The following is a 14,041-nucleotide window of genomic DNA, read 5'->3' on the forward strand; positions in this document are numbered from 1 at the left end:
AGTATATTAACTCATGCTTCGTATTACATGGTGGTTGTTTAACTCCCAGTGCTTAACGATACAAAACGTGACCTTTTAATAAAATAAAGTAAAATATTGCCTTATAACTCGTAAATGGCATCATCCACATGATTAGCATTAGACAGACGGTAGGTCAGAGGAACAAGGTTTCTATCCTAAATAATTGAGCTATCTTTGAAATCTTGCATGTAACATAATAATGCCACCCGTACACAGACTCTAAAGAGAGGTTTGTTGGTTATTAGGACTGTTGCTTCATTAGAGAATTTAATAGAGGGTTTCAAAGGTAATTACTGTGGCCTTTCGCATTGAATGGGTTTCAGTGGAATAGGTGGCTCATCTTTGTACGGATGTTGTATTGCTAGTATTCAGTCATCTAGATTTTTGAATATTGTGAAGAATATGTGAGTGGTAATTGCTTGCCACAGTGCAGGGGCGTTGCAAGTTGTTTCCAGGGTGTCACTTGGTGGTTGCAAGGTGGGTATTTACTAGCCCTACCAGTCAAAAGATTCACACCCCCATGTCCTCTATGGTATTCTGGTCTCTAGATATGGCTCAGGTCACTCCTTCAATGGAAGTCAATGGGACTTTATCCACCAGGATAAAATGTTAAATCTGAACGCTCAGAAAAGTAACAGCACATCCCTTCTCAAGGCACCAATATACTTCTAGTGGAATCGAAAAAAGAATGGGCGTGCCGTCATTTAGGACAAAATCTAGCCAAAAAGTTATTATTTGTTGATATAATAAAAAAAAATGCTTGCCAATGTGTACTTTCTGGAAAACTTCGACAGAGTTTCCGATTTGGTGCTATTATTTATTTATTTGATTTGTCGATAAAATACAAAAAACTTGGGTGCTGGTGCATACTGTATTATGGCCATGTAAAGCGTCTTAGTATTAGCATCAGTGCTATGAATGCAGAATGTAAACATGATAAATTACACATTATAATTTATATTACTTTACATCACCACCAATTGGTTAAAGTGTCATTGACAAATAAGGTTGTTCGAGGTGATAAAAATGAGAAAACTTTCAAATCTAGTTTAAAACATGCACATCATAATTGTAGAAAATGTATTTTTTTGTAACATGTTTATTGCATTTTCTACAAAATAAATAAATAAATGTGGTGTAACTGGAAAGAAATGGGTATTAAAATTCCTTCCTTGTACCTTTAAATCATCAATGCACAACTTCACTATTGAATTATTAATTAATAAAAGAAACTGTTAAAATAATTATTTTATATATTATAAAAAATAATTATTCATGAATATAAAGACATTTTCTCAGAGTTACACCACATGTCCTGAACAAAATGTGCCTTTTCATAAAAATATAAAATATCTGTCATTCTATTGGATAAACTTCACACCCAGTCATGAGGGTCTAAAGGGGTCCTCTCTGTTTTACTAAAAAATTTAAATGACATCCTACATGTTGGTTACGTCACAAGACTTTGATTTGGTCGACACACATTTTTCAAATATTACTGATATTTAAAAAAAAAAAAAACACAGCTTATTTTTGAAGAAATAATAATTAAATTCTTCTTAAGCAGTACTCATACCAACATTTCTATAGCCTTTATCCCCCCTCCCACTACCTCTGGATAGTTACACCACATGACATTTCTGATGTCAAGCCCCAGAAAAATATAATTTAAATTACTTTGAATTAAGAAACTAAAAACATGTTCATCATAGAAGAGGTGTATTCAAGTCATTGTTTTGTATGAACTGAATTTATGTATTTTTAAATCTTTTATAGATCTGGACAAAAAAAATGAGTGCCACGACATTGACCCTAAAACAACTTATTTTACTGATTTATTCTATTCTGTATTCTATTCATAGAATGAGACATGCAATTGTTAGTACTTTCAATGACACACTGGTTAAAGTTTTAGTCTGTTGACATTATACCTTTGCTCAACTATTTCAACATTCTTTTTAGCTCTGAGCGAAGAAGGAAGAATGACGTTGGTGTGAGTGTATCAGAGCTTCCAATAAGCTGCACAATTTGAGTTATTTTTCATGTCCATAGCACAAACTGCACTGGACAAGTTACGGTTGAATTTTAATACTTAGCATTAGGGTTTTGTTCAAATCCCTCACCCTAACTAAGACCAAAAGTAATAGAGACATATTTTGAGTCCTTCCTTCAATGCAAGTCCTTGGGTTCTTCTAAAATGCTTGATTAAATCCTATTTGAAGCAGCATAATTTCTTCCAAACAATTTGAAAATTTGGAGTTCAAAAGCGGTTTCTGGTTTGAAAGAGATAAAGGTATATATATATATATATTGTGAGTACTTTTGCCTCACTCGGTAGTTACCAATTACAGGCAGATTGATCAGGTAGAAATTCTTGTGAGAGATATGAAATTGGATATGGGCCACGTCCACAGATTTGGTTTTGCTGCACTGTTTTTTATAGAGGGAATGTTTGAAATGGAGTGCAAAATGCCAAACTTACATTGAAGGAGGAAACCAAGCCATAAGGACCAGAATATCAGAGATTTCAGGTTGGGCTCTTTTACATTTACATTTATGCATTTAGCAGACACTTTTTATCCAAAGCGACTTACAGTGCACTCATTACAGGGACAATCCCCCCGGAGCAACCTGGAGTTAAGTGCCTTGCTCAAGGACACAATGGTGGTGGGTGTGGGGATCGAACCAGTACCCTTCTGATTACCAGTTATGTGCTTAGACCACTACGCCTGAATTGGGCTTGTGTGCAACCACTTCAAAGCACCTTGCAGAGCCCAAGCAACTAACCAGAACATCATAAAAACCACATAGCAACATGCTAAAAAACAACGGAGACGCCTTAGCAACCTGTTTGTAGCTCAATAGCAACCACACAAAACACCCTAGCAACCACCTAGCAGTGACCTGGCAACCACCAAGAGCACTCTAGCAACCACATAGGAACCATTCAGAACACCACAGCAAATGCATAGAAATGCCCTGGCTACCACCCACAACACCCTAGCATAGTGTTGGCAAATTTTGCATGGGCAGGCACCACTGTACAAATCTAGCTTGCACTATATTGTCGTTCTTATGAAAGTAGAAGAGTAGGACAAAAAAAAGGTATGCTATCAGATTGTCTCATTAGGATCAGTTTAATTGTCTTTCTCACGCTTTATTGACAGCAAAATTGAAGAGCTATCAAAATCTGCCTGCCACTCCCATCTCAACATAAGCTTTATAATTACTAGAACAACTGCTCTTAACATCTTTGTGTTCGTTGTTGCAGCTTCATAAATCCTAATAGCCTCTGAAGTGGCTGTCCTGTGGATCTGTCGTCTTTTATCTGTACACATAATGACTGGCACACCCCATGGTTTTGTTCAGTGGTTATCTTCCTCTTTTGTTGACTGACAGTACCCATCGCAGTATACTGTAATTAATGTTTGGACGGGCAACATATCTAAATTTCTCCCTTTACAATGACTCCGTTCTTTGCCTCTTGTTTTCACTATGATATAAAAGCTGTTTGCCGTCTGTGTTGAGCAGATGTTCAGGTTATATTTCAGGCTGACCCTTATCGTCATAAAATCTTTTTATCACAAAATGAATGGGGGATTTGTTTCCAGACCCTTCCTTTGTTGCAAACTCATGTCTGCTGATATAATTATGAGAACTGAAGGGATAGGTCACCCAAAAATGAAAATTCTGTCTTTTGAAATCTTAATTTAAAAAATGTTCCTATCGTCATCGTTTTCCAAAATAAGCGGTAATATATGGAGGACAAAACCTGCAAAAATAATAAATAAATACATAAATAAATACAATTAATAATAAGAAAATATATAAAGGAATAAATGTCTTGATAAAACAAATATTAGTTTTTAATGAAAGTTATTCCAGAATTTATTTTTGTGTGACATTTTTCCTTTATTATTTTCTCTTTTTATTTTTATTCTTTAAAACTTTTTTTATTCTTTAATTTGTTGTTCTGCTTACCATTGGTTTATTGTAGATTGAAACATGTGCTCGATTACTCTTGACTTGTTTTGATGTGACTTTAGGTCATAGCCATATTGTGTAAACTAAAGCTATTTGTGGGGCTAAAAACATAAGAGCTTAAGTCAATCCAAGATGTATTGGTTATACTACAATCACAAATTAAATGGGAGCTGTTATCAATAAAACCACAAAATGATCAAGTTTCATAAATGATATGATTTAACCTTATTCTTTTCTTTTTTTCTGTGTATATAACTTCATATTTTGATGTCCACAAATCCATAATATTGTTTTCTGTTGTTATGATTGTTCATTGTAAAAGATACAACCATGCTTCATTTCCCTGATCATTTATGTATGTATGTATATATAAGTTCTGCAATAAAAAAATCTTTAGCTGACTCTTCACATATATCTAGATAGTTGCGCAACTTGCGAATTAAGTCGATAACCACACATCAAATGACATCCTGGATTGTTAAACTCTCTGCAAAATGTTTCCCTGCATATTCTAAATATGTGCGAGTCAGGGGGTGCTAAGGTGGGATGTCCATCTTATTTGCTTCCGATAAGTACTATTGAGCTCTTAACGAATGATGCACTGGCGCTACGCAAGGACCGCCTCCCTCATTTCCATGTTGCTCACAGAAAATTAAAAATAAATACATGTATAAATAAATAAATCTATATGGGAATATATAAATATGGAAATAAATATATGTGGGAATAAATGAATATAAAAATAAATTAACACATAAATAAAAAACATATGCAAAATAAATAAATAAAAAAAAAAGAATAAAAATAAAGTTAAAAATAAATATAGAAAATAATAAAGGAATAAAGTCATACAATAATAAATTCAGGAATAAATTAAATTAAAAACAAATGATATTTGTTTTATCAAGACATTTTATTCCTTTATTTATTTTTTTATTATTACATTTATTTATTTATTATTTTAGCAGTTTTGGGCCTCCGTAGTAATGGAGAGCGTTTCTAAAACTATGTGGATAAAAGCGGCATTCTAGTGTGGATGAGAGGAGTAAACGTAGCAAAGTCATTGCATTCGAAAATGTATTAGCTCGTTTTAAAGAAAGATAGCATCAAATAAAACATTAAGCTTCTGAGAGAGACGATCGCATGTTTACATTGGAAAACTATTGAGAAACAGTGCAGACGGATGCTAAAACATGTTGGGTATTTTTGTCTTGTTTTCCAGTAAAAATGTCCAAACATACTTGAAACAAGACACCTTTACTTAAGAAGCAATTCTTGCTTGGAGTGCTTCTATAAAATGATAAGCTTCACATTGATGCCTTTTATACTCTCCAAAAATTGACCCCATTCACTTCCACTGCAAGTGCCTCACTGTATAGTGCTTTTTTATAGAGAAAAGGATGTACAAGTTGAAATATATGTTTGTATTAATCAACATTATGCCACAAAAACTGTCAATTGAGCTTAAATTATATTTAACCTGGCATATTCCTTTTAAGGATGTTTTGATATTTTTGCCATAAAGCAAGGCAAAATACCTAGTAATTGTACCTAGTTGTGGTGGAAGTAGCCGGAAGCATCTTGGTTCCTATGTGAGAGCATCTATGTCAGTCAGTAAGATGAGCCAGTGGATATGTGGTCATAAAGAGTCTGTACCATGAATAGAACATTAATGAACACTGAAGGAGACTCGAGAGAGCTGCTAACAGCCTCTGTAGAGACCTGCATACTTGAGTCTGCCCTTAATAAACATAGAAACCCAACTAAACCCATGACAGATCCATCGCATCAGGCAAGGAAACATGTCTAGACGAACAGTAGCCCTTTTACCAACAATAATAGCGCTGCAAAAGCTTTTAACCACAGTCCTTTTTTACCAGACAGAGTATTACTAATTTTCCCGAATCCATGAGAGCCTCTCCACACGAACGGTAATACAGTACAAACTCCACCGAATGGGGCTGATTTGAACTACACTGCAAATCCATCTTACAGCTTCCTCTCGTTGCCATGGACACAAATCATTTCCAGGGGTACACTGTTTTTTTTTTATGTTGTTTTCCCCCTTCTGCTCTCTCTCTCTCTCTCTCTCTCTCTCTCTGGCTTGGCCATGTCATTGGTTAGAGGCTAAAGAGCCCTCAGAGAATTGAACACAAAGCAAAGACAGCAAGGAGTAGAAAGAGATGCAGGTCAGAGCCCCCCCCATAGCCAAAAAAACGAATATGCATTTGGCAAGGGTTCTTTGTGAAAGCTTTCTCTCATGGCAACTGCACCCTGTGCCTTTCCTTGATGAGAGGAAACACCGGCAAACAAAAATGAGGAGAATGAAGTGAATGGCTTCAAAAACATGAGGTTACATGTGTGTAACGAAACCTGGCGATACGTTCAGGCAAACGGACGTTCGTACTCTTGCTCAACCCTCTACCAGGTCCGAAATTTCTCCTACACGTCAAACGTCAAAAGCTTTATGGGCAACCCAAAAATAGTAACCCTAATATCGTTCCAAACCTGTTTTACTTTTTTTCTTCCGTAAAACACAAAAGGAGATATTCATCAGAATGTCTCATCTGCTATCTTCTGTACAATAAAACGTTAATGTGGACCAGGGGCTGCTGTGCCCCAAAAAAGTACCACAAAAGCATTATAAATGTTGTCTATACCAGTTGTGTGCTACATCCACGTCTTCTGAAGCCATACGAAGATGTACTGTAATTGCTCAAGCGTTTTGTCTTATGCGATGTCGCTAAAATGCACCCTGTCCAATGCTAGAACGATATTCAGCAAACGTATTACACAAACATGGCACTTAAAATAGATTGTGATGCTTTCCAGAGGTCTTTGCAATGCTCAGGGCCATTTGCTCCGAACATGTTTTTACGTCCATCTGCACTGTTTTTCAAACTTTTGTGCATGTCAGCTTTTAAAAATTCTTAAACGTTCAAGCGTTGTGTGTTTGGTTCTGTTCGTTGCATTGTGTCTAATTTTCTTTTTTGGTGCAAGAACGCATTTCATGGGGTAACAAGGAGGTTAACCCATGCGACTCTACCCTCCCTAGCAACGGACCAATTTGGTTGCTTAGAAGACCTGGCTGGAGTCACTCAGCACACCCTGGATTCGAACTCGTGACTCCAGGGGTGTTAGTCAGCGTCAACACTCGCTGTGCTACACATGCCCCCTTTTGTGCTGCATCTTACATTTTTTAGCACCATAACATGTATGTCTGAATGGCCCATATGGTATAACTGGGTAGAAAGTGTCATCACTACACATCTTTTTACTCTGGTTCAAAGTGTTTCTGAAAGATGGAACCACAGACATCGTAGCCATTCACACTGAACATATATATGCGTCCATCTGCACCATTTTTCTATATTTTTTCTATATACATGTGCAAGACGCATGTTCTTGAGCATTGCACTGCGTCTTTCTGTTTTTTCAACGTCTTGCGCCGAAGCAGCAAATTTTCTTTTAGACGTCAAGTCAGGTTAAAAAGAAGATCAACTTAATATGAGCTGTTTACAATGTAAACGGGACGCCTGCATTCTGTTTTACTTTTTGCGTTGCATCTAGTTTTTCTTTTAGCTCAAGATCGCGTTTGGCCTTAATGGTCCCTCAGTTATGCTACCTGTGTAGAAAGTGTCATCACTTGAGTTGGTCTGACTCTGGTTCTAAATGTTTCTAAAAAATAAATAAAAATTATTTTTAGGTTGCCGATGATGTCTGACAAGCCGTAAAGGTCATGTACCAAGCAGACTTACTGAAAGGCACCTAGAAAAACAGTCCACTTGTCAATAAGTCTTCACTGAAACAAGTGAACGGTTCTCCCGTTGTTTCTCTCACTAATCAAAGTCAAAGACACAACTGACCCAGACTCTTAGAGCACTTAGTCCTTTACGGATATCAGTTGATGCACGCCATCGATTTCTCTCATTCCTTCCATCGCCCCTCACTCAATCTTAACAATCTATTCGCCCTGTCATTTCTGACCGCCACTATCGAGTTCTCCATCATGAAAGGGCACTGAAGTTTTTCAAGGTTTTCATCCTTTCTCTGCCCTACTTCATCATTTACTCAAGGTTCAATGTGACCTGAAAAGTAATAAAGCAATATTACTCAGACTGGAATGGGGAGATGGGAGACCAGTGGAAACCAGCCCAGGAATTATCCTTATAAGAAGGACATCGAATATGGAGGCGTAATAGATTTCTTTGAAATTGGAATAGCTAAGCTTGGACTTTGAGTGTGGAGATCTCAGCTGGGGAGAAATGAGTCAGTTCAAACAGATTCAGTTGCACAACCGGCCCTCAAACTAGTTCAGTTGGAGAGACAGTAGGAGTAGGGTCATAGAAATGTAAAAAACTGAAGGGGGGTGAAGGTTAAAGGAATATTGTAGTTCACCCCAAATATGAAAATTCTGTCATTATTTACTCACCTTCAAAGGTGTTCAGAACCCGTATAACTTATTTTCTTGAGTGGAACACAAAAAGTGACATTTTGAATGCAGGTTTTGACTGACATGATGTTGACTAAATAATTTTTTGTGGTGAATAATTTTTTTTAATTCCTTTTAAAGCTCACAGTTTGATATCAGGAAGGTTGTTTGGTTGATTTCCGCAAGGAGCAAGTCATGAGCAAAGCACTTAACCCCAAGTTTCTCCAGGGAGTTTGACCCAGCAATGTGTACTTTGGATAAAAGCATCTACTAAACGACCGCTAACATTGTTTCACAACTCTATGCTTCCTGTCATAGTCGTTTTACAGCCCTCGTTGAGTCCCTATCCCAGATTCGGCTTAGTGTACAAGTATCCTTAAAGATAACATTCCAATTGGTTTTCATTGGCAGGTCACACAGCATTGTAATATAGTTGCCACCTGGGAATTTGTGTCTTTGTTGCTGCTTAAGGCCACCTTATCTGGAATAAGTGTTGCAAAAGTATCATAAATCGCATTAGTTCAAGCTCACCAGAAAGATACACCAGTCAGCCACAACATTAAAACCACACGCCTAATATTGTGTAGGTCCCCCTGGTGCCAACCTGCATCTCAGAATAGCATTCCGATTTGATATTCCTCCTCACCACAATTGTACAGAGCGGTTATCTGAGTTACAGTAGACTTTGTCCGTTCGAACAGTCTGGCCATTTTCTGTTGATCTCTCTCTCATCAACAAGGCATTTCCGTCAACAGAACTGCCGCTCACTGGATGTTAGACTATTGTGTGTGAAAATCCCAGGAGATCAGCAGCTACAGAAATACTCAAACCAGCCCATCTTCCATTTAAAAAACAAGTAATTATAAAATGAATAAAACAGTAAGCATTATTCCACAATACGTTTTTCAAAAATTTGCATGCTACATTGTTGACACATGGCCACCTTGTATTTATATGGTGGCCATGTTATCATCTTGGAAATAAAAATGTGTAATTTGCAATTTAATCCAATTTTGTGTAAATTGTCTTGCCCTTTGGCAGTCCGATCAAATACAGAGTCAAGAAGGAGATTTAATTATTTATTTATTTTTTAATCGTTCATTTATCACACTAGACATGAAACATCACTGAGTGCATTGCATAATGGGATACAATAATCCACGCTGTCATCTTTGTTGTATTCTGCACATTTTGACACATTTGTGTATTCTGAGCATACTGAAATTATGCATATACTGTACATATTATATACCATTGCAATAGTAATAATTAGTATGGTAGTATGCTATTCCAAATGTTGCCCTAGAGAGTTGCCTTCTAAGGGTTAGAGTTTTAGTCTGTCCGTGCTGTTATTCAGTTGTTTTCTATGTAAACATACACTTGACGGACACCTTTGACCGTTGCATCACGTCTCCCTAAGGAGCATTGGATTTTTTGACCTGCCATGTCCCATAAATAAAAAAAACAACCTGTGTTCTGTTCCATTTGCTGTGCTGCATCTAGATTTTTTAATGCAAGAATGCTCGGTCCGAACAGTGCCTAAGGCAGCATCATAGAGCCTCGTAGAGCAAGAGCATATGATGCCTTAGAAAGCTACCTCTGTAAATGGCTCACTAGGTTTAAGAACAAAACAATCCTGTCTCTTTCTGTCTCTTTTAATTAAGACCACTCCAGTTTTTTCCCCTTATACATATGGGCATAATCGAGGGAAAACAAATCATTACTGCTGTGTGCATAGCTGGTGAATAATGGCATCACCCATATCCACTGCACTTTCTTCATTTAACAGACAGACAGGCACGCTGGAGGTAAAAATGTGGCCTTTTGCTGTCACTGATGGAAAATAATGCAATCTTTGACATCATGATAAATTAAGTACCTGAGCTTTTGGCAAATATTTTTGCTTTCCAGCACATATCTGATTTTGCGGTGTAAGGGTCTTAAAGTAATCCATGCGGCTGGATTTGGTGCGCTTTTAGATCTCTCCTCTGTGTGCATTTTTCATTAGCTTTTCTCTGGAGCAGCCTCAAAATTAAAGCACATTTAATTTACGACACCTCGCTATGCATCATCAGCTTATACTGAACCTTTCACTTATTTCATCTACCAGTAATCAGCATTAGCCGCATACTGCACTGCAGCTGAAAAATATGATTCCAATTTAGGTGGAGATCACAGAGAATGCATATTTTAATGCTGCGTGTCACGACTGTGGTAGCGCAAAGGTTGTAAGTGTGTTATGATGGATGATCTGGTTCAACCGAGGGTCGCGTTATGACCGAGTAAAGTTCTTGTGTACATTAGCGACACTCTCTAGTCAAACTGACTCTTTCACAGTCGAACACAAACACTGGCGTCTTTTAACTCCACTTCACACATCTAATGAACATGCCAGTTTTATGAATGTATTCATATCTGTGTGTTTTTCATGCAGATGTACTTGTGAGGAAATCGGGCCTTCGCACTCGAAAACTAAAGGACTGAAGTATATATGAAGGGTGGGGGGCTTTTGTCCCTTACTTTTAGATATTTCTATACCTGTTCCCTCCACATTTTGGGAGATAATCAGTATCCATATTTTGAATATTTTATAAACATTGGCTCGAGTGATCAGAAAAAATTGACATCCTGTTCAGATGGACCGCTGCTCTTGCCGTACACCTCTTATCAAGCAACCATCGCCAACTGCTAGCTATTGTGGTGGCCTGAATGTTTGTTTACTCATCCATTTGCTTGTTTATTTGTAGGTGCTCCAGAAAGGAAGCTTGCGAGAAGTGGACGGAGCCACTGCACTTCAGTACGGAGCTGAAACAGTGTGTTGATATCACTGTCAATCCTGATAACATGTCCGTGACCTCCGCCTCGACACAGGTGATTGAATTTGATATGGTGCTCCAGAAGCATAAAATTGTTCTGGTGAAGTGGCGTAACCATATTTTGTAATGCATTTTTATTTCACAGTCCTTTAGGAGTATTGCTTTCACTGCGTTATTAATGCTTTCATTAAATTAATATACAGTGGCCCCAAAAAAGGCAAAAACTTACAAATGTATGAACGTCATTGCATCCGATAACAAAATATCAAACTAAGTGGCATCGGCAAACAAATGCTGCAAAAGCTTTTCTCAGAACTAACATAACTTTTCTGTGCCATTTTTGTAATGACCTCTAACGAGCTGGTTTCAAGGTGATTTTCAGTGAATGCATGAATTCATTTCCCTTTAAGGTTACACAGGTGTCCTAGCAGATGTACTAGTGCCTAAAACATTTGCACAGTACTGTGTTTATGTGCGTGTCTATATGTATGTATGTGTATATATGTATGTATATATATATATATATATATATATATATATATATATATATATACATATACACAGTATGTAAATAAATGACATTCATACATTTGTAAGTGTAGCTGAAGACTGGTCACATGACTTAGCATGTCTCACAGGAGTGTGTGTGTGTGTCTTCTGCTCCAGTTAAGTGTGAAGGTAGCCAATGTTCCGAACCTCTCTGCGGGAGTAACGTGTGTGTTTGAAGAGCTCACAGAGAGTCCAGGTGAAGTGTTGGCAAAAGGACAAATTCTCTGTATGTCTCCATCTCTACGGGACGTCCCGTCTGTCACCCAGGGATATGGTAAGAGACAAAGGCATTAAGGATAATCATTTAAACACATTTCGGACTGAAACTGAATATTCTGCTGGAAATAATGTAGTGCGGGACTTACGAACTGAGATTATATTAGATATTGAAAAGTGGGTTATGATATAATTGCTTACAGTATTATTATTATTATTATTATTACTATCTTAAAGGAATAGTTTACACATAAATGAAAACTCTGTCATCATTTAATCACCCTAATGTTGTTTCAAATATTATGACTTACTGTCTTCCATGGAACATGAGAAGTTTTTAAGAATATGGGTGCTGCTCTTTACCACTTAATGAAAGTGAATGGTGACTGAGGTTGACATACTGCCTAACTTTTGTGTTTCATGGAAATAAAGGAAGTCAAGCAGGTTTGAAACCATGTGAGAGTAAGTGAAACAATGACAAACTTTTCGGTTTTCTGTGAACTATCTATTATGTTATTATCTCCCTTGGTTGACTGCTAATTGCCAACACTAATGAATTCTTTAATCACTGTAATGTCAAATTGCTAATATTATAAATAATTTAAGGCTAGGATGGGTTCCCCTGCAGAGTTTGGGTTCCTCCCGGTGTTTCTGTTAAATCTAGCCTTTTCAATTTTAATGACTTTTCTGTGCTACTGTTGCTTTTAGGCCTAGTTATATGAGAAGCCACAATTTGACAACAAAAAACGAGGCTGTGAGTGACAGACATTGAGTTTGTACGGTATTCCGTACTGTAATATCCAAAATGCCGTATCATGTTTACTGTTGGGGGATATATCACATTATTATGTTGGGTTGACGAAGCCAACATACTGTAACTCTACAAAGTTGGTTTAAAGCTTTTTTTTCAAAATCACTAAACCAAAGCCAAACTTTCTACTAACTACTCCTAGAACTTTCAAGTTGCATCCACAAAACCTGGTACAGAACTTCAGACTGTTCTGGAATAGTTTGTATCCTTTTAACTGATCCGATTAACGGTTTTTGGAAAGCAGAAGATCAACAATCTGAAAAATGTCATGGACTTTTGGTGCGTTCACATCATGTCAGAATTACTGTAATTACAAGAAGCAACTCGAAGGTTCTGCTTGGAGCTGCTGATGTCCTGGGACCTCAGAAGATGTTTCTATGATGACACTCATAACACCAATAATTGCTTTGTTGTTGATGACAACAACATGGTTATCATTACATTAATGCATTAATTCACCTCATATCAGACAACAAAAGTGCAAAAAATAGAATAAAAAAAAACTCTACAGGAAACGATGGCATAATAAAATAGCATATAAAAACAGAAATATGTTCACTACCTTTAACTGTTCAGGCCGCTACTATATTTACATGATGTCACGACTGTCAAGTCGGAGCTTTCATGGAATTCCATGTTTGCAACTTGTAATTATGACCTGACTGCACTTTACATTGATGGAATGTTCAAACGGGCCAGCGGACTGCTCGTTACTTCAAACTCTAACGCCCTGTCTACACCGGGCACGTCCGTTAATGCTGTCTACACTGGATGCATTGACAAACGTTGTAAACCATTTATTTGTGTTGCTGGCAGTAGTGCAGAACAAAATGGAACGGGAAACCCATTTACTGTCGACGCACAGACGCACCACAACAGATGCTTCCAGTGTAGACAGCATCATTGATTATAGTAGGTTCTATTACCTTTGATCCGATGCTCATGTCCGGTGTAGACCATTTATCACTTACAATAAATTATAATGTAAACAAACTCTCAAAAGGCCTTTGATCTGCATGTCCTCAATGGCTATTTGGTTGAAATGGTTATTCATATTGAAAAACAAAATCGATGTTTTAGCCATTTCAGAGCGAACACATGAATATTAAGACATATATTTTCAACTTTGTCAAAATAAATTTTAAATTTGTAAGCTTTATTGCCTAGCCCTAGTCACATCTAATTTACACCATTTTTTCTGGAGACTTTGTC

The 14,041-nt window shown here is 37.1% G+C and overlaps 1 protein-coding gene across 1 annotated transcript in view; it reads left to right on the forward strand.

The window, feature by feature from the left end:
* Positions 1 to 14,041, forward strand: part of LOC127631087 (plexin A3-like) — a 195,497-nt gene that overhangs the window by 97,192 nt on the left and 84,264 nt on the right. The window contains exons 6-7 of the mRNA XM_052109062.1: positions 11,185 to 11,308; positions 11,920 to 12,076. Coding sequence (XP_051965022.1) covers positions 11,185 to 11,308; positions 11,920 to 12,076 — 281 coding nt within the window. The remainder of the gene's footprint in view (positions 1 to 11,184; positions 11,309 to 11,919; positions 12,077 to 14,041) is intronic.

The sequence above is a fragment of the Xyrauchen texanus genome, chromosome 37, assembly GCF_025860055.1.
Source record: "Xyrauchen texanus isolate HMW12.3.18 chromosome 37, RBS_HiC_50CHRs, whole genome shotgun sequence".
Lineage (NCBI taxonomy): Eukaryota > Metazoa > Chordata > Actinopteri > Cypriniformes > Catostomidae > Xyrauchen > Xyrauchen texanus.